General features: G+C 41.4%; 1 protein-coding gene across 4 annotated transcripts; it reads right to left on the reverse strand.

Annotated features, from left to right (window-relative positions):
• Window positions 1–465: 465 nt before the first annotated feature.
• On the reverse strand, window positions 466–19524 carry LOC308701502 (uncharacterized protein). 4 transcript variants are annotated; one of them, XM_081383826.1, is made up of 6 exons: window positions 19475–19512; window positions 19314–19353; window positions 18942–18989; window positions 18591–18696; window positions 17928–18028; window positions 466–4424 (listed from the first exon to the last, which is right to left on the reverse strand). In XM_081383826.1, exon 6 carries the CDS (start codon window positions 4417–4419, stop codon window positions 3442–3444), a length of 978 nt encoding a protein of 325 aa, XP_081239952.1. In that variant the 5' UTR covers window positions 4420–4424; window positions 17928–18028; window positions 18591–18696; window positions 18942–18989; window positions 19314–19353; window positions 19475–19512; the 3' UTR covers window positions 466–3441. The 4 variants fall into 4 exon arrangements, with proteins under 4 accessions (XP_081239952.1, XP_081239949.1, XP_081239951.1 ...); XM_081383823.1 differs by lacking the exon at window positions 17928–18028 and having other exon boundaries at window positions 19475–19524; XM_081383825.1 differs by having other exon boundaries at window positions 19314–19477.
• Window positions 19525–21795: the final 2271 nt, after the last annotated feature.

The raw sequence follows: 21795 nt of genomic DNA on the forward strand, positions 1-21795 counted from the left end.
CATCCGTGCCAAGGTCCCGTCAGTCAGGGAATAAAACAAGGGGCAGAGTCTAAGGAGGCAAAGAGATCAACCTGTGCGTCGCCAAACTAATTCGTTTCCTAATCAGTGCGTTCCCTAATCAGCTGAACCGTCTGAGGATGGAGTCTCCATTCTCCAGGAAGTGGCTGAACCCATGAGAGCTCATTGGCCGCATGGTTCAGCTCTCCCGGAATGGCTTGAAGCGACCTGAGATGCTTCTGACTCCATAGGAGATGACAGGCAAGTTGCGACATACGGCAGGGATGTAGACCACCTTGTCAGTTGATTTTTGGAGATCCAAGAGTACCATTGCACACATTTTACCTCCATCAATCTGCTTCCTTATAAAATCTGTTAAATACAATGCATTTATATTTCATCATTTAGCAGACGCTTTTATCTAAAGCGACTTACAAATGCAGAGAGCAATATAAGCATTTAAGTCAAGTCAAGTCACCTTTATTTATATAGTGCTTTTTACAGATTGCATCAAAGCAGCTTCACAGTGATAACAGGAAATAATACAACAATGTTTGTTTCTAGAAGCAAATTGCGTCATCGACCACCTTAAGTAAGGCAGATCAATAATATTGTTGAATATTAAATGTCCCCAACTAAGCAAGCCAAAAGCCAAGGCAACGGTGGCAAGGAACTAAAACTCCATCAGTGACAGAATGGAGAAAAAAAAAACTCGGGAAAAAACCAGGCTCAGTCGCTCAGTTCTCCTCTGGCCAACGAGCGAACAGTGTATGATTATGATCCAGGCAGCATTACAGGTCAGAAGTCAGATTGGATCAGAACATTCAGAATATTTATCCAGTTCCATCTGGTTGGAAGTCAAAGTCATCACGCCGGGTTGGAGACGAGTTTGTTGAGGATCAGTGCCGATGGCTGTGGTGTCAATGAGGCCTTCACAGGGCTGATGAGGCTGGCACTTCAGGGATCCGTCATGGATGGGTCCAGGTGCAAGTCCACCATCTGATCTGGATACGGCTGGGATCCAGCTGACTTCAGGAAACAGGGGAGGGACTGGCTGACACTTCAGGACTGCTTTGTCATCATGTCCAGGCGCAGGTCCTTCATAAACAGAGAGACTAATATTAGCGTAGACGCCATCCTTCTTATGATGTAACAAGTACATCAGGAATTATGGGGAGTGTTCCCGGTTCCAGATTGTTCCAAAGTTTTGGTGCTACATAGGAAAAGGATCTACCGCCAGCAGTCGATTTTGAGATCGCAATAGACGTGAAGGACTATAATGCGTTAAGAGCTCGCTCAAGCACTGCGGAGCAAAACCATTTAGTGCTTTGTAAACAATCAGCAATATTTTAAAATTGATGCAATGTTTAATAGGGAGCCAGTGCAGTGTTGACAGAACTGGGCTAATATGGTCATACTTCCTGGTTCTGGTAAGAACTCGAGCTGCTGCGTTTTGAACTAGCTGTAGTTTGTTTATTAAGCGTGCAGGACAACCACCCAGTAGAGCATTACAATAATCTAGCCTTGAGGTCATGAATGCATGAACTAATTGTTCCGCATTTGTCAATGAGAGCATATGACGTAATTTAGATATATTTTTAAGATGAAAAAATGCGGTTTTACAGATGCTAAACACGTGACTTTCAAATGAAAGATTGGTATCAAAGAGCACACCCACACACACACACACACACACACACACACACCCAGGTTCCTAACCGATGGCGAAGACTTGACAGAGCAGCCATCAAGTGTTAGACAGTATTCTAGATTATTATGTGAGGAAGTTTTTTGTCCAATAATTAGAATCTCTGTTTTTTTCAGAGTGAAGTAGTAGGAAGTTGCTACTCATCAAATTTTTTATATCCGCTATGCATTTCCGTAAATTTTTTTTCTGAATTGGTAAGTTTCGTCTGGGCGTGAAGAAATATAGAGCTGAATATCGTCAACATAACAGTGAAAACTAATGCCATGCTTCCTAATGATATCTCCTAATGGTAGCATCTACAGAGTAAAACAGCAGCGGTCCTAGTACTGAGCCTTGTGGTACGCCATACTGAACTTGTGATCTCATTTACTGCTACAAACTGATAACGGTCACATAAGTATGATTTAAACCATGCTAATGCAATTTCACTAATACCAACATAATTTTCAAGTCTATTTGAAAAGAATGTTGTGGTCGATAGTGTCAAATGCAGCACCAAGATCGAGTAACACTAATAGAGACACAACCACGATTTGTATGGGCAAAATTCAACTGAATATATTCAGACATAATACAAAACTATGAACAAGTGCAAGATTAATTCACTTCACAGAAATATTACTGGAGTGTGAGAACCATTTTATTATGCTGCAGTGTAGCAAGACAATTAAAGGTCAGAGCAACTGTTTTTAGGTCAGAGCAACTGCCCCTCAAAATTCCTGTGCACGTCCCTGACGCTGCAGATACACGAACCGTAAACAAAGCAGTGCATGCTTACCGTTTTGAATATCAATCCTGCTAAACACTTTCTCTATTCCACTCCTCTCGTGTTAATATTGAAATATTCGCCAAGGAACTGTTAGATTTTGGTGTATTTGGCCGAGCAGTGGTTTGGGTGGCTCGCCAATGTATTAGATTTCTCCAATACATAAAATAAGTAAGCTTGACCAGAGTTCTTGTGGGGAGAAGAATTTATTGAAGGTTTGTCGTGTAGCAGTCCGTCAGCAGCGATGTTAGCATGTCACCCTTCAACAATCTTAATCCAGCGTTCTGTGTCTTGAGACAGAACTTTATACATGAAGACATAGACTATGGGCTACAAACAATAGAAACATGTTAGGACCTCCCACAGGAGATCGATCTAACTTGCTAATCCACTCTGAGCAAAGCTGATTCTTTTTATTCATTCACACCAATCAGTTTCTATGGGCCATACATCTGAATGGGGGCATTCATCTGTATGGGCCATTTGGCACACACCTTTGCAGACACAGACAGAGTTGATTAAATCTAATGCACAGTAACCATGTAAATGCATCTTAATAAAGTTAACTGAAAATACACATAATCTTTCAGAACACTCAGGTAAGATGAAGTAACATTAGAATGGTCTTCTATCTGTACCGTTTTGACTTTGCTCGCTGTTTTGCTATTATTCTCGTGCACTGACTCATTCACTAAGCTGAACAGCCAATCAGAGTTCCCTCTTTCACCGACGGCCCGACGCCGATTCAATAAGTCGAATCGGCCGAAAAAAAGCCGACGAAGACCAATTTCAGCCGACGGTGCAGAACACACTGAGGAAACATAGTCGGTCGACGCACAAAAACTGCCCGACAGCCGACTGTTAGCTTGGTGTGTTCCAGGCTTTAGATATCCTTTTCTTTATTTTCTGGTTAAGACAAGCTAATAGGAAAGAGAGGTGGCATCACACTTGAAAGTGAACTGAAGATAAGCTACTTAATGTGAGTTTTTGTATGACTGTGTAGATTAGATGATTGACTGAAGCTCTTCCCACATGCAGTGCAGTGATACGGTTTCTCTCCAGTGTGGATCCTCTCGTGTTGTTTCAGGTTTACCGAATGACTGAATCTCTTGTCGCAGTGTGAACACTTGTAAGGTTTCTCTCCAGTGTGGATCCTCTCATGTTTTTTCAGGGATCCTGACTCACTGAATCTCTTGTCGCAGTGTGAACACTTGTAAGGTTTCTCTCCAGTGTGGATCCTCTCATGTGTTTTCAGGGATCCTGACTCACTGAATCTCTTGTCGCAGTGTGAACACTTGTAAGGTTTCTCTCCAGTGTGGATCCTCTCGTGTGTGTTCAGGGATTCTGACCGACTGAATCTCTTGTCGCAGTGTGAACACTTGTAAGGTTTCTCTCCAGTGTGGATCCTCTGGTGCTTATTCAAAACTGCAGCTGTGATAAAAGTCTTCCCACACTCAAAGCACACATGATTTCTTACACCAGTGTGTGTTTTCTGATGTTCTTTTAAATCCTGCAGACGTGAAAAACTCTTTCCACACAAAGAACATGAATGTGGTTTCTCATGTGAATGAACAGTCATGTGTCTCTTCATGTTTGAAGCCCTCAAAAATGTATTGCCACATTGATCACATTCGTGCAGTTTCTCTCCAGTGTGGATGATCATGTGAGACTTAAGGTGTCCTTGATGTCTAAAACTCCTCCCGCACTGATCACATGAGAATGGTTTCTCTCCAGTGTGGATCCTCATGTGTATCTGAAGGTTTCCTTGTTGTGTAAAACTCTTCCCACACTGAGTGCAAGTGAACGGTTTCTCTCCAGTGTGGATCTTCATGTGAACATTGAGATTCTGTTTGCATGTGAAACTCTTTCCACACTGAGTGCAAGTGAAAGATTTCTGAGATCTTCTCTGATGTTTCTCCACTTCATTCACTTCTTCATTCTCATCCATCGGGCCTGAAATTAAAGTTAAAAAAGTGCTCAGTAAATCAATAAAAGAAAAATTATGTAGTAAAAAACACTAGATCACTAGTGGACGTGCTAAACACTGGTGTAAACAGGGTCTAAAACAATTTGAGCTTGTCTACTTTTGACCACTTACAGAGGTAGTCGAAAACACATTCAACCGGATTGCTTTGGTAGTGTAGATGCTCATGTGGTCGAGTGTGTTCAAACAGAAACAGAACAAAAGTGGATAAAAGAGATGGATTTGAAACACCAGGTGTAAACGGGAATTTGTATACTTGTGATCCAACTGACCAAAAAGCATCTTAAAACCTGGAGCTTATTTCATGTTAACAGGATTAGACTGCAACTCATAAACGGAGCTGATACGGGAAGTCCAGCGCAGCGCGATAGTGCACTTTCTGAGATATATAATTTTTCTTGTGACTCGTCAAGTCAAGTCAAGTCAACTTTATTTATATAGCGCTTTTCACAATACAGATTGTATCAAAGCAGCTTCACAGTATTAGATAAAATAGTACATCAGTGTTTGTTTCTAGTTTAAAACATCCACGTTTGGTAATGCTGATCAATAGTATTGTTGATTGATTAATTAAATTAAGTATCCCCAACTGAGCAAGCCAAAGGCAACAGTGGCAAGGAACCGAAAAACTCCATCAGGTGACCTAATGGAGAAAAAAAAACTTGGGAGAACCCAGGCTCAGTCAGGGGCCAGTTCTCCTCTGGCGTTTATGAAGTAGAGACCGGATTTAACTGTAAGATTAAAAATATTATATAAATGCCTGGCTGAAGAGATGCGTCTTTAATCTAGTTTTAAACTGGGAGAGCGAGTCTGAGCAACGAACAGTATCAGGAAGGCTATTCCAGAGTTTTGGAGCTAAATGTGAAAATGATCTCCCTCCTTTGGTTGATCTGGATATCCTAGGTATGACCAAAAGCCTCGAATTTAGTGATCTTAAAGAGCGCGATGGATTATAGGGCGATAGAAGATCCGTTAAATAGACTGGAGCTAAGTCATTTAGGGCTTTATAAGTCAGTAGCAATACCTTGTAATTAATACGGAACTTTATAGGTAACCAATGTAGTGATGATAAAATTGGTGTTATATGGTCAAATTTTCTTGATCTAGTAAGAACTCTAGCGGCGGCATTTTGGACTAACTCTTGCTTGTTTATTGAGGATGCAGGACAACCAGCTAATAAAGCATTACAGTAATCTAATCTCGAGGTCATGAACGCATGAACTAACTTTTCTGCATCAGAAACAGAGAGCATATTACGTAGCTTAGCAATGTTTCTAAGGTGGAAAAAGGCTGTTTTTGTAACATATGAAATATGATTTTCAAAAGACAGGCTACAATCTAATATAACACCCAGGTCTTTTACTGTAGAGGATAAAGTAACAGGACACCCTACTATGTTATAGTTGTATTGTAAGAGGTTTTGTGGGCGTTTTTTTGAACCGATAAGTATTACCTCTGTCTTGTCTGGATTTAATAAAAGAAAATTGCACGTCATCCAATCTTTTATATCTTTGTGGCGAGGGGGGGCGTGGTTTCGCAAAGTCTGTAGCGGGAGAGAAAGGAGGGGGCCGAGCGGTGAGTAAGTAGGTCAAGTGCAGATGATGAACACCTGTGTCTGATTGCAGTAACTGGCGTGGAGAGACTGCATATAACCGGGGAGAGCGAGAGAGATGACGAGAGAGTTTTGGACTGGGACCTCACGAGGACGCTGATATGGACTGAGAGCAAGTTGAACGCTGAGATTATTGTTTTGTGAGAAGCTGTGTATTTATCACGGTGAAGGCGCTTTGTGCGCACCTTTTGTTTTATTGAAAAGAGCAAATAAAGTGAGTGCCCCAGTCAGCCGACCCCTGTCTTCTTCCTTCCTACACCGACAAAACTACGAACCTTATTACAGTGGAGCCGAAACCCAGGAAGGAAGAAGATCATCGCCGCCATGCAAAACCCGCCAGCCTCGCCATTTGCAGACATCATCCAAACGCTCGCCGGTCTTCACCAAGAACAACACCGACAGCTGCTGGCCATAAAGGAGGAGCAAGACCATCGCTTTGAAGCGCTCCTCCGAGGCCAGCATGAAGACCGCGAGCTGTTCTGGAGCCGGATAGACCGGGAGGTTAGGGCTGTCCCCCAACCATCTAAAGACATATCCTCACCGCTGCCTCTGAACAAAATGGGGCCACAGGATGACCCAGAGGCTTTCTTGGACTTATTTGAAAGATCAGCGGAGGACAGGGGATGGCCCTCCACGGACTGGCCAATGCGGCTCATTCCGTTGCTTTCCGGAGAAGCACAAGTAGCCGCACACCAACTGCCAGTCCAGAATCTCCTGGTCTATGAAGATCTTAAACGTGCCATACTACAGCGGGTCGGCCGGACCCCAGAACAAAACCGACAGAGGTTCAGGACCCTGAGCCTCGAAGAGTCCGGCCGGCCCTTCATCATGGCACAACAGCTCCGGGACTCCTGCCGCAAGTGGCTGATGGCCGATGGAAGCGACGTCGAGGGAATCATCGAGTGGTACTGGAGCAGTTCATTTCAAGACTGCCAAAAAGAACTGCAGAGTGGGTCCAGTGCCACCGCCCGACGTCGCTGAATCAGGCCATCTAGCTGGCGGAGGACCAAATGGTGGCGTGTCCAGGGGTCGGCGAACCTCTACCATCTGCCTCTCTTCCTCTCTCTCTCTCTCCCTCTAGACCTGTCCCCCTCCCCAGGACCCGAGGGGGGCTGCCGCCGAAACCCCTAACACGGTGGAGGATGGGGAGCCAGAATGAGCCGGCGGCACCATCTAGAGCCTTTACCAGGGGAGGGGGCTCGTTTGCTGGGTCGGCCCCCCCTCAAGCGGTGCCGGCGTTCTCTCCACGCCAATTCCTTGACCCGCTTCCTGCCCACAGAGTGGAGGGGAAGCCTGGGCCGGCTTGTTGGCACTGCGGGGACACCGGTCACTTTATCGATCGGTGTCCAGTGATGGAGGTGGGGACGCTGATCCGGGTCCCCGACGCCCCACGAGCTGCCCCCGATCAAGCTGGCCAGTACCAGATACCTGTGAGTATCAAGGGGTTACCTATCAGGCTTTGGTTGATTCAGGTTGTAACCAAACCTCCATTCATCAAAGCCTGATTCAACCTAAGGCATTGGATAACGGCCACATGGTTAAGGTAAGGTGTGTACACAGGGATGTGGTGGATTATCCTATGTTGCCCGTGGAAATTAAATTTAGGGGTCAAAAACATAGTGTGGAGATAGCGATTAATCCGCACCTCCGGCATCCGTTAATTTTGGGGACTGATTGGCCAGACTTTAATAAATTATTAGGGTTTTTGTGTACGGATGCATCTTGAAAAAAAAAAATTGAAGGAAAGGAGGCGATTGCTCAGCTGGGTGAAGCTGAGTTGGAACCTCTGGGTACTGTTTCAGGGGAACAGAGCACTTTGGAAAGAATCAACTTTCCCGAGCGCGATGATTTTCCCCTGGAGCAGTCCCAGGATGATACGCTAAAATATGCTTTTGATCAGGTTCGATCCATCAATGGCCAGCTTCCCCACCCTGACCAACCACTCTCCTATTCTTATTTTTCAATTTTAAAAGATAAGTTGTATCGGGTGACCCAAGACGCCCAGTCAAAACAGGATACAACTCAGTTATTAGTACCTCGAAGCACGGGGACACCGCTTTGCATTGGTCCTAGTGGACTATGCAACGCGGTATCCCGAAGCAGTTCCACTCCGCACTATTTCCGCTAAGAGTGTGGCGAGTGTAGAGACCTGCACGGGTTCGGGTACCCGCGGGTGACCCGCAAATTTTGCTGAAACGGGTGAGAAATATCCAACTGTGTCGGATACGGGTGCGGGTCGGACACGGAGGAAACACGGGTTTAAACACGGGTTTAAAACAATCACGTGCAAACGTAAAAATAGATATATGCATATTTTTAGAAACACACTTACAAAAATATGCCTGTATTTCAAGTTGATAAAATAATTTAAAATCCACATCAGTTTATTTGTGCCCACGCCCTCTCAGGAGTTTGACTCTATACCTACTTTCACTTTGAAAAAAAAAAACGTCATAACCGCGCGCGCGATCTGCTTGCAGTCGGCGAGATGGATGCTGAAGAGTTGGAGAAAAGAATAGCTAGGACTAAGTCAAGTCAAGTCAAGTCAACTTTATTTATATAGCGCTTTTCACAATACAGATTGTATCAAAGCAGCTTCACAGGATTAAATAAAAATAAAATAGTACATCAGTGTTTGTTTCTAGTTTAAAACATCCATGTTTGATAATGCTGATCAATAGTATTGTTGATTGATTAATTAAATTAAGTATCCCCAACTGAGCAAGCCAAAGGCAACTAAGAGATTAAGAGGTAATAAAGGACTAAGAGATTGTAAAGTTGTCGACAATACGTTATCAATAATCAAGTCCATTGTGTGGGAGAAATTTGGAGATATCTGAAGAAAACAATATTGTGAAAGGATTTGCTGCATGCATTTTCGTGTTGGATTGCCGCAAATGTGGATTCATCGCCGAGGAAGCACGCAGGAACTGTGGTAAGCAGTTCTATCGAACAGTATTTTTCACATTTAACACTGTTAAATATGTATTGTGTGCAGGCAGGGCGTGTTTGAACCCAAACTTGTCAGATGTAAGCTAGACAAAATTGCGTGGCATAAAATAGTGTTGTAGCCGCATCTGTTATTAGGCTACTCGAGTTTTGTGGTAACGTTGGCTATGTTCTTCATGTACCGGCCGTTTGACAGATTCGGCTGAAAGATTGTCCTTGTGTTAATGGTTGCGCAATAACTTCTGTATGACGGGCAATGAACATTTTTGTAAGTGTGTCTATAATGTGATAGTCTAAACTGATTTTATTTCGGGTGCGGGTCGGGTGTCGGTTCTATTTTAAGCGGGTCGGGTCGGGTGCGGATTTTAATTAGTGCTGCTGTCGGAAAACGGGTCGGATTCGGTTTTAAGCACTGCGGGTACGGGCGGGTGCGGATTTAAAAAATTGGACCCGTGCAGGACTCTGGGCGAGTGCACTGTTTCAATTGATCTCCCGGGTGGGAATCCCAAAAGAGATTCTCACCGATCAAGGCACGGCGTTTATGTCACGAACTATACGCGAACTTTACGAGTTATTGGGCATTAAAGCGATTCGTACCAGTGTCTATCACCCACAGACAGACGGGCTGGTAGAACGGTTTAATAGCATGTTGAAAACCATGATTCGAAAGTTCGTACAGGAAGACGCCAAAAATTGGGATAAATGGTTAGAACCCCTCTTGTTCGCTGTACGGGAGGTCCCCCAAGCCTCCACGGGGTTTTCCCCTTCGAGCTTCTCTATGGACGTCAGCCTCGTGGGGTGTTGGATGTCCTTAGAGAGACTTGGGAGGACGGACCTTCAAATAGCAAAAATGAAATTCAGTATGTCATGGACCTGAGAACAAAACTCCACACTTTGGGGCGGCTATCCATGGAGAATTTGTTAGAGGCTCAGGACAGACAAAGTCGGTTGTACAACAGGGGGGCTAGACTGCGTCAATTTGCACCGGGAGAGAAAGTGCTTGTATTACTTCCCACTTCTAGTTCGAAATTACTCGCAAAGTGGCAAGGACCCTTCGAGGTCACACGACGAGTTGGGGATCTCAACTATGAGGTAGTACGAACAGATAGGGGCGGGGCACATCAAATATACCACCTCAACCTCCTGAAAAAATGGTCTGAGGTGGAGTCAGTGATGCTGGCGATGGTGGTGAGCGGAGAGGAGGATCTCGGTCCGGAAGCGATTATAAAAACTCAATCCCTCGCTCTGGACCCTGGGGGAGACCACCTCTCACCATCCCAACTCACTGACAAAGAATTTGCAAGCAGAATTTGCAGATGTGTTTTCGCCTCTGCCTGGTCGGACAGATCTCATTCAGCACCACGTTGAGACCGAGCCGGGTGTGGTAGTTCGCAGCCGGCCGTACCGCCTGCCAGAACACAAAAAAAAAGTAGTGCAGAGCGAATTAGAGTCAATGATGGAAATGGGAGTAATTGAAGAATCCAACAGTGACTGGGCGAGCCCGATAGTTTTAGTTCCTAAAACGGACAGCTCGGTCAGATTCTGTGTGGATTACAGGAAGGTGAATGCTGTGTCGAAATTCGACGCTTATCCAATGCCTAGGATTGACGAATTGCTTGATCGGCTGGGTACTGCTCGTTTTTATTCGACACTGGACTTAACGAAGGGATATTGGCAGATCCCCTTATCACCCATGTCCAAAGAAAAGACTGCTTTCACCACGCCGTTCGGATTACACCAATTTGTCACTCTTCCTTTCGGGTTGTTCGGGGCTCCGGCAACATTTCAGCGTCTGATGGACAGGATTCTCCGGCCGCATTGTGCATATGCTGCTGCCTACTTGGATGATATCATCATCTATAGTGGTGATTGGCAGCGGCATATGCAGCATTTGCGGGCTGTCCTGAAGACGCTGAGAAGGGCTGGACTCACGGCCAACCCGAAGAAGTGTGCTGTTGGGCGGGTGGAAGTTAGATATCTGGGCTTCCACTTGGGTCATGGACAGCTGCGTCCCCAAATTGATAAGACAGCAGCAGTTGCAACTTGTCCAAGACCCAAGACCAAAAAGGAGGTTAGACAGTTCTTGGGGCTGGCGGGATATTATAGAAGGTTTGTGCCTAATTATTTGGACCTCGCCAGCCCGCTGACTGATCTGACTAAAAAGGAGGTACCAGATACGGTTCAGTGGACGGAGCAGTGTCAGCAGGCTTTTACTCAGATAAAGGCTGCTTTGTGTGGCGGCCCACTCTTACATGCCCCTGACTTTTCTCTCCCTTTTATTCTGCAGACCGACGCATCGGCCAGAGGGATGGGCGCAGTCCTGTCCCAGGAGGTGGGGGGTGAGGAGCGGCCGGTGCTGTACATCAGTCGGAAGCTCTCAAAGAGAGAGAGACGATGTACAGCACCATAGAGAAGGAGTGTTTAGCCATCAGGTGGGCTGTCCTCACCCTCCGCTATTACCTCTTGGGACGGGAGTTCACCCTCTGCTCGGACCACGCTCCCCTGCAGTGGCTCCACCGCATGAAGGATACCAACGCGCGGATCACTCGTTGGTATCTAGCTTTACAGCCTTTTAAGTTTCAGGTGATCCACAGGCCGGGTGCACAGATGACTGTGGCTGACTTCCTCTCCAGGAGGAGGTGGGGGGAGGCTGCAGGCCGGATGGCTCCCCGGCCTGAGTCGGGCGGTGGGGGTATGTGGCGAGGGGGGCGTGGTTTAGCGAAGTCTGTAGCGGGAGAGAAAGGAGGGGGCCGAGCGGTGAGTAAGTAGGTCAAGTGCAGATGATGAACACCTGTGTCTGATGGCAGTAATTGGCGTGGAGAGACTGCATATAACCGGGGAGAGCGAGAGAGATGACGAGAGAGTTTTGGACTGGGACCTCACGAGGACGCTGATGTGGACTGAGAGCAAGCTGAACGCTGAGATTATTGTTTTGCGAGAAGCTGTGTATTTATCACGGAGAAGGCGCTTTGTGCGCACCTTTTGTTTTATTGAAAAGAGCAAATAAAGTGAGTGTCCCAGTCAGCCGACCCGTCTTCTTCCTTCCTACACCGACAAAACTACGAACCTTATTACAATCTTTAACACACTCTGTCAATTTGGATAATTTAGTGTTTTCATCCGGCCGTGATGAAATATATATTTGAGTGTCATCAGCATAACAATGGAAACTAATTCCATGTTTCCTTATAATATTTCCAAGTGGCAGCATATATATTGAGAATAATAGAGGGCCTAACACAGATCCTTGTGGCACTCCATAGTTTACTGGAGTTATGGTCGATTTTTCTCCATTTAAATAGACAAAATGGTAGCGGTCAGATAGGTATGATCTGAACTAGCTTAATGCTTGTCCTTGAACACCGGTGTAATTTTGTAGTCGATCTAATAGTATTGTGTGATCTATAGTATCGAACGCAGCACTAAGATCAAGTAAAACTAATATTGAGATACAGCCTTGGTCCGAAGCTAAGAGTAAATCATTTGTGATTTTAACGAGCACAGTTTCAGTGCTATGGTGCGGCCTGAACTCAGACTGAAACTTTTCATAGATGTCATTTTCTTGTAAGAAAGAGCCTAGTTGAGCGGACACAACTTTTTCTAGCATTTTGGACATAAAAGGAAGATTTGAAATGGGTCTATAATTTGCTAGGTTATTTGGGTCTAATAGTGGTTTCTTAATGAGTGGTTTTATAACTGCCAGTTTAAATGTTCTTGGAACATGACTTAAAGTTAAAGATGAGTTAATACTATTGAGGAGAGGCTCTTCCACTATAGGTAACACTTCTTTCAGTAGTTTAGTTGGTATGGGATCTAATAAACATGTTGTTGTTTTAGAGGAAGTGATAAGTTTATTTAACTCTATTTGTTCTACAGTTGTAAAGTACTGTAATAGTTCTTGCGGGGTGAAAATTGAGGCTGAATTATAAGACGCGATTGAGGATTGAACGTTTACAATTGTGGTTCTGATGTTTTCTATTTTCTCAGTGAAAAAATTCATGAAATCATTACTACTAAACTGTAACGGAATATTTTGTTCAGGTGACACTTGTTTATTTGTTAGTCTAGCCACGGTGTTAAATAAAAACCTAGGATTGTTTTGGTTATTTTCTATTAGTTTGCGGAGATGCTCAGCCCTGGCTACTTTTAGGGCCTTTTTATAACGTGACGTACTGTCTTTCCAAGCGATTCTAAAAACCTCTAAATTAGTTTGTTTCCATTTACGCTCTAAATTACGGGTTTCTCTCTTTAGAACATGCGTAGTATTGTTGTACCATGGTGCTTTAATTTTCTCTCTGACCATTTTTATTCTCATAGGTGCAACAATATCCAATTTTCCAGAGAGAATGGTGCTCATAGTGCTGGTTAGTTCCTCTAGTTCATCTGTTTGTTTAGGTTCAGACAGCAGCTGAGACAGATCCGATAAGCAATTTGAAAAATTATCTATGGTGGATGGAAGGATTGTTCTGCCTAATCGATATTGCGGTGCAGCATGATATATTACAGGAGTACGTAATATGCAAGTTACCATGTAATGGTCAGTTACATCATCACTTTGTGGAATGATATCTATATCGGTTGGATCGGTTCCATGTGATATAATTAAATCGAGTGTATGATTAAAACGATGAGTTGGTCCGGTAACGTTTTGCTTAACCCCAAAGGAGATTAATAAATCTATAAACGCAGCCCCTAACGTATCATTTTGATTATCTACGTGTATGTTAAAATCTCCAACAATTAATGCTTTATCGAAATTAACTAATAGGTCTGAGAGAAAATCTGCAAATTCTTTTAGGAAATCAGCGTAAGGCCCTGGCGGTCTATATACGGTAGCCAAGGCTAAAGATAATAGGGATGTTTTTCTAGCATCTAAGAGTGTAACATTTAGTACAAGTACTTCAAATGAAATAAACTTATAACCCGTTTTCTGAGTAACACTCAGAAAATCTCTATAGATTGTTGCAATACCGCCGCCACGACCAAACAGACGGGGCTCGTGCTTATAGGAGTATCCTGATGGAGTAGACTCATTTAGACCGAAATAATCATTTGGTTTAAGCCAGGTTTCAGTAAGGCAAAGTACATCGATGCTATTATCTGTGACTATTTCATTTACAATAACTGCCTTAGGTGTGAGTGATCTAATGCACCTATTCTTAACCATAGGGCCGCGGCCCACGCTTAGGCCGTGAGCGCCACCTGGAGGGCCGCAAAAAACTTTACGTTTTTCACCTGTGGGCCGCGAGGGCCGCGGGACCAAACAAGTAATCATTTGAAGACACCAGAATGACCACTGTTATCCATGAGACAGTTATAATACACCATCCCACCACTAGTGGTAGTAATGCCTCAGTTAGGGGCAGTCAGATCACACCTAACGCGTTTTTCAGGTTCGAAAACGCGAGGTGCACAGCACTTACCATTTCACAGAACGAGCAGTGCGCTGCGTTTTTTATGTTGCTAGGCGACCACTGTAACAGCTGTCCTGTCAGTCAAGTAAACATCAAATCAGCCTTTTATTAACTTTATTTACTTTCTGTTAACATTGTGGTAGTTACGGTTCGTGAAGTCGTTTATCCACAAGTTTATCCTCTATCATCGCACTCTCCGGGCTTTCAAGCAACTGTAGCTTTCATCACTAAAACGGAAAGCCCGCCTCTCTATTCATGCGATTGGACAGTGGAAAAAAACGCGTTGACGTCGGGCGCTTTTTCCGCTCGTTGCTTTTTTTTTCAACTGCAAAAACGCGAGGCGCAGCAGGCGCATAAACATAAACAGCGTGCAGAACGCTCGCTGCCATAGAACGAGCAGTGCGCCTCTCACTGCAAAAAAAAAAAAAAAAAAACGCGTCAGGTGTGATCGGGACCTTTCACGATCCTTTCACGGGCCTTTCACATGAAAGCATTCACGATAGCGGAGGAGTTGGTTTTACCTGCGGATATGGACGGAGGGGAACATTGGGAGTTGAATCTTGTTAGACTGCTGAAACAATTATGAAATTATTTTGCAGATTATAAAGCTATATTTTTTTCATTTGCACTTTATTTCGATTTTCAATTTACAACTGAAAAATATTATTTTGAATATTTATTTTAGCAGCACATTTTATTGTTTTTATTTTATTTCTTTTTATTTATATACATTTTTAATTTTTTTGTAAGTAAAATTTGTCAAATCTAACTGATTTTTGTATTAATATACCTGACTTAAGCCTTTAAATTTGTTCTTGATGCAGATTGATTTGTTCCATGAATTGTTGTGTGTTTGGCATCTTGTTGTATGTGCAGGTTTACATACACATGAACTGTTAAACTGCAAGTGGATTTCATTTAGTTATTGAATACAAATCAAACCAAGGGTGAGATCAATAAACCAATACAGTGCTAATATTTGAATGGGCCCTGGGCCACTTTGTACTGTAAAATTTGGGCCCCGACACCAAAAAGGTTAAGAACCCCTGATCTAATGTTTAAAAGACCTAGCTTTAGAAATTGTTTTTGATTACTAATAGCAACATTTTCTGTTTTAATAACAACTGAGTTTTTCCTAGATCCTGCAGTAGATTTATTATTTGATCGCACTAAACGAGGAATAGACACAATTTCTATGCAATGTTCTACACTAGTATTTATATCAGTTAATTTGGTGAAGCAGAGACTATGATTTGGACTTTTGGTTACTAGTCAAAAGGTATTTAACATTTTGGAGATGTTATCTGACAGAAGATCCGCTCCGAAACTGCTTGGGTGTAAGCCATCAGCACGGAAAAGCCTAGGACGCTCCCAAAACAGATTCCAATTATTTACAAAGAGCAGTTTCTGCTCATTGCACCATGACGTTAACCATTCCAGGGCTCCAGACTAACTTTTCCACTGGTTGCACTGGTGCTACCAACTTTCTCAGTTGGTCGCACCAGCATATGATTTGGTCGCACCTTTTTTTTTTTTGCTACATGCCATGGGATTAATCAATGCATGCTGATGAATAGTGGTCTTAATCTGCATACCCTAGTTTTGCACTGATGTAAAAAGACTGACAGTGACACAAGACCTCATGTTAGCAAAATGTTTTAATCTTTTAACTCTCAAAAAACTATTAAAAAAACATGTATGTTCTTTAATGTTTGATTATAATTTTACTGTCTTCACATAGGGATGGGAATTGATAAGATTTTATCAATATCAATGCCACTGACGATTCTGCTTATCGATCCGATTCTGTAACGATTCTCTTATCGATTCTTGATAGCACTGTGTGGAAAAATGTAGTCATATGCTTTTCAAAAAAACAAGTGGTTTTATTTATTTTAAAGCTTAAGCTTGAGTAAGCAAACTGTACTTTTTCATTTATGTAATAAATAGAACCTTATTAACCATTTTGGTCGCAGTCTGGAACCCTGCATTCATTTAGCGCGAATAATCTACTAAACTTGTCATGTCCTAGACGGTACGTGGGAAGCAGTCCTGACACAATGATCGTTATATCAGGCGATGTGCTGCGTACCGTATCGATCAGATTCCTGAAGTCTTTCTTCAGAACTTCCGTCTGGCGCAGCCTGCTGTCGTTCACTCCCGCGTGCAAGACCACAGTTCCGACGCGCTCGTTATCGTTCAGAATCTCGGGAACGTGAGCAGCGATTTCAGAAACACGAGCACCAGGAAAGCAGTGACTGTGAGATTGTCATTTACATTATTAATTTGTTGGAAACGCACATTTGTTTTCGACTTGTCGGAGTCGGGCTTTAACTACAGCACAAACTGTTTGCATTGCCCTAAGATTAATTGCGAGTGGCTCTTTCCTTTACACTATTGGAGATGCGTAGAACTTGATGGAAAGTGCTATCTGTCGTGTCATTCGGAGTTTACCTGAAGCTTTTAGGTTTAAAAAAACTGTTTTAGGGTTTTTTTTGTGGCATTTCCAAGCCACTTAAGACCCAATGTTGTAAAGCAGTTTTTTTTAAAGCAGTTTTTTAGGCTATCATAATTTTTTATGAAGATCATGCAATCATGACTATGCCGATTACAGTATATGTCACTCAGGCTTCACTAACGTAGACTTTAGGCTAGACCATAGACTGCCATCAAGGCCTCAATGAAGGGGATTATGTGAACAGAAAGGGGGTTCACAATGTAAATGTGCAGCCCAGTTACTATTGTGATTCTTAATATTCCAGATTAGTAATATTATATCAAACAAAAAAAAGTCAGTTGACTAAAATCTTCCATATCACAAATGTGAAAGCATGGCCAGGATCTGTGCATGACTTAAGCATTTTCAGAGATTCACATTTATGCACATTATTTGAAAGTGGTAAGGAAAGTTCCACAATTAAATATCAAGCTCACTGTATTACACACACTTATGCTGATCCTAACAGAACTGCATTTCTTCATAGGTGATTATGACATGTTCCTGCAGACAGGTGTTTTATGACCCCATTCCCTGACCCAAACCAGTTACAGTGCAGCTCTAGCCAGGACAAGGGCACACAATGAAATGAACTTTGGCTAACTAAAGGGAAGATTTCAGTGTCTAAAAAGTCTGAAAAGTCTCAAGATTTAAAAGCTGAAATGACTATACAGCCTTAATTTAATGCAGCAAAAATCCAGCGATACTAATCATATCCGGCAAGTGTGTTCAAAGAACCTAATTAGCCAGATCATGAGTAGCACGATGATATCATCTTGGATGTGTCATTTGATCTCGGATGTTTTAAACAACATACGAAGAACAGGCCCCTGCTGTAGACAAAGCCTCACAATCTTCTTTAATCCTTTTAAACATGTGATTGAAACCAAATGTGAGACATTTAAACTGACCAATCAGCAGATTACAGCTTTCCCACATCGTACTGAAGGTGTGACATTTAGCAAACCTCAGATGTACACACACATCTTGGCCGACAGACCTTTATCACTATCAGCACTTCTTTACGGATCACTAATGGCCCTTGTGGTAAGAAAGAGGGGGTTGGAGCAGGAAAGCAAACGTCTTTGTTCATTTGCAACCCTAAAGAACGCAAAAACAATGAAATATAGTTTTTCCATCACCATGTCCCTTTAGGGGCTCTGAGTAAATCACATTTTTGTAGTGAGAACTATTAAATATTTGATAAACTATGCAACTACCTAAAATATTAACATTTTAAAAATACACAATAATGCTATAATTTTAACACTCCCTGTTTTTACACAAACTAAACCACGTGTAGCAAAGTCTATTTATTTGATCATTGTTTTTAAATGTTGGTGTTTTAGCAAGATAATAACAATATTTTGGAATGCGTAAAAACTGTATTAAGACATATCCATAATTTTGGTAACATGGTTGCAGTAATTGTGAACCAGATGTAAAATAAACTGAAAAAAAATCTCAGATAATACTTATATTGACTTACAGATAACAAACATCCTTGTTAAAAAAAAAATTTGCACCTGGTTCATATTATTTGCTGCTTTAATTATAATTCAACTATATTGATCCTACTATAACAGAGCTAAATCTGATGAACTGCTTTATAACCTTAATGTTCTTCAGCCTCACTAATGAAGAATCAGGAATAAACACCAACCTCTTTGTTCTTCAGTGTGTTTCATTCTGCAGTGTTCTGGATCTCTCATGTTCTCACTGTCCTTCAATAAGGAGGAGGAGCTTCACTGCAAGGAGGAGGAGCAGATCTGGCAAAATCAAGAAGAAATCACTTACTAAGTTAAAAAAAGTTCACCCACTTTAAGTATTTATGGTCACATTGTAAAAAAAATAAGAATAAAAAAAGATTAAAACATATAAAAATGTATTTACAGATTTGCAAGAAACAAATGGCACAGCAACTGAGTTAACTCAACTTTTTTTTGTTTATTGTGTTGCATATGAAACATGGTTCATCACAGATTATTGAAATAAAAGCCATTATAATACTTACCTATATCTTGTAGATGTCAAAATAGCTGATCGTGTCGTTTGCTCAAATCTGTTGACAATAAAATGAGCTTAATGTGTCAATTTACAGATCTGAAGACATCAGCATAATGAATGAGGAGAAAACAGGATCTATTGACATGAAATAAAGAGGCTTTTCAGCTGCTCTGATAATAGTGATGAGCCATAGACTATCAATACTCATTCAACAAGAATATAGAGAATACAATAATGATACAGAAAATATATAACAACAGTAATATAAATGTAAATATAAAGACAGCCGCTGATGACATTATCAACCCTTGTAATTTGTCCATACGAATCTGATTCCCTAATAACTTCTTAACAACAAAGTAGTTCGCTAACATCTTACCGTTTTGTATGGGAAAAGAAACAGACACACGATGAAAAACCTTTCAGAAAAGACCCCGTAAAATGTTGAGTAAACCGTGAAAAGAAACAGACACACGATGAAACCCAAATGTTGAATAAACTTTATAGTACAGTTACATGATTTATCGTGAGACTGTTTACCTCAAAAGACCCAGACGCGCCGCGACCGCGAATGTGGTGACGTCATCACCGCGAGACGAAATAAATAATAGATTATCAAAAACTAATTTTTAAGCATAACTTTTCTCCACTCAACTCTGTGATTTGGAACAAAAAAAAATATATTACTTTTAAAAATAAATCTTTATTTTACAGAAACTGGTACAATAACGGTATAATTTTGGTCAGTTTTTTTAAGAATAATGAATAATGCTGTAGTATTTGATGCCTTTCCCAGTGGCCTTATTCAACCTTTATCAGGCATGTTTTTAAAAGTCTCTTCTGCTCACTAAGGCTACATTTTAAAAAACAGTAATTGTGAAATGTTATTACAATAAAAAAAAATATATATATATATGTGAATACCCAGCTAACATGAGTCCAGCGGGCCAGTGGCGGCCCACCGGCGGACGCCGCCGGCGGATCACTGGCGTTTTGCTCATCGTTATTCTAGCGGACCTCCAGCGGCTGCCGCCGCTTTCCCGACGGTGGTCCGCTATCGTGCCGCTGGTTTATAATAAGTGTTTTCTGGCGGACCACGGTTTATAATAATCAGTTACTCATGCTAACCAAAATGCCCTTACACTATTGATAATAATAAAAAAGCAATGTACACCAGTCTCAATAGCAGTTGCAAATTTGTTTTTATTAAATTAATTTTCAGTGAACAGATGAAATGGATACATTTGCATAACATTTATCAGATTATTTTATCCAATGTGACTATTAGTCAAGTACATTGTAGGATAATTTGTACCCTTATAAAAATTAACCATGGTTTTACCACAGCATTTGCAGTAAAACCATAGTTGCTAACAAAATGAACCATGGTTTCACAACAAAAAGGTTTAAAAACATATGGTTATAGTCATGATTACCATAATTTTACTGCAATTATTACAGCAATATTATTGCTGAATATTATATTGCTGTAATAATTGCAGTAAAATTATGGTAATCATGACTATAACCATATGCATATTACTACTTGAACCATGGTTTAAAAAAAATAAAATAATAATAACATGGTTGGTACAGTTGTACCATAGTAAAACCATATAGTGCTTTTCACAATACAAATCGTTCCATAGCAGCTTTACAAAAAATGCATGTTCAAGGTTATACAATCGCAAAATATCCTTTAATCAGCCAGAGGCGACTGCTACTCACTGGAGAGCATCTTCTGGCAACAAAGTAATGTCCATAAGATAATACAAATAATGAGATTAAAGTCCTAATTGCTATCCTTCAACATTTTTAAAGGGTAAGTTTGCAGATTTTCAACCCGCTATTCTTACAATGTTGGTAATATGTTAGAACATATTTTTCACAGAAAAGGCTTAAGATAGTCCCAGACTAAAATGCATGTTTGAACTGTCTTAACTGGAAGCAACTTGCACTCACATATCTTAAAATATTTCAGTGCCATTGTTTTGGTTCAAGATGCACACCAGTAATGTTTTTTTTTTTCCTTCTTTTTTTTTCTAAAGTACATTTTAAAAAGCTACTTAAATATCCTAATTTCACTAAGGCCTGATCCTGGCTTAATCTAAGCCCGGTGTGTGAAACCGGGCCAATGCAATATAAGGATAATATCTGGCAGTTTTGTGTCCATCTATAGTTGCCATCATCTGAAGTCTTTGTGAGTGTTGGTGTCATTAGAAGTCTTCACAAGTGAGGCTGGATCCACACTGGAGCTGCTGTAATCTCTAGTGAACTTGCTGAGCATCCTGAGATAGAAACAGGGAAGCAACAGGAGCAAGATTAGCATTGCTGCTGTACATATTATTTCAGGCAAAAGATGATCATGTGCACTTTTTACTATTTCATCACATTAACTGTAGTGCAAGATTATGAGATGTGTAAATTGAATGCTTGGCTCCAGAGATGTGTCTTTAATCTAGATTTAAATTAGGATCATGTTTCTGGGCCCCAAACATTATCAGGAAGGTTATTCTAGAGTTATTCCCTTACATTCAATTGAATTAATAGGAAATCATCTGATTTTAATGGGAAAACATGACCTAACAAGTCAGCATTGTTATATTTGAATACTATACATTCTCACAATGCAAACGTCCTAAACATTTCTGAGTATTATCAATGTTGAAAACAATTGTGCTGCTTAATATTTCTGTGAAAACCAGTGTAACAGTTTATTCCATTTTCTTTTTTCTCTCTCCAGGATTAATTGTTAAATAGACCGAACATATATAAATGGTAGTTTACACTACTAAACTCAAAAGTTTGGGTTCAATAGAATTTTTTTTTTTTTTTAAGAAATTCATATTTTATTCAGCAAG

Source organism: Scardinius erythrophthalmus (genome assembly GCF_964197995.2).
Source record: "Scardinius erythrophthalmus genome assembly, chromosome: 14".
NCBI classification, from domain to species: Eukaryota; Metazoa; Chordata; class Actinopteri; order Cypriniformes; family Leuciscidae; genus Scardinius; species Scardinius erythrophthalmus.

Bases quoted from the DNA above. Each gene is read 5' to 3' on its own strand.
- LOC308701502 (XM_081383824.1), bottom strand. From the start codon at position 18,639: ATGAGAGATCCAGAACACTGCAGAATGAAACACACTGAAGAACAAAGA. The intron at 4,425-18,590 runs GTTGGTGTTTAT...CTTTAATTTCAG, and splicing joins ACACACTGAAGAACAAAGAG to GCCCGATGGATGAGAATGAA.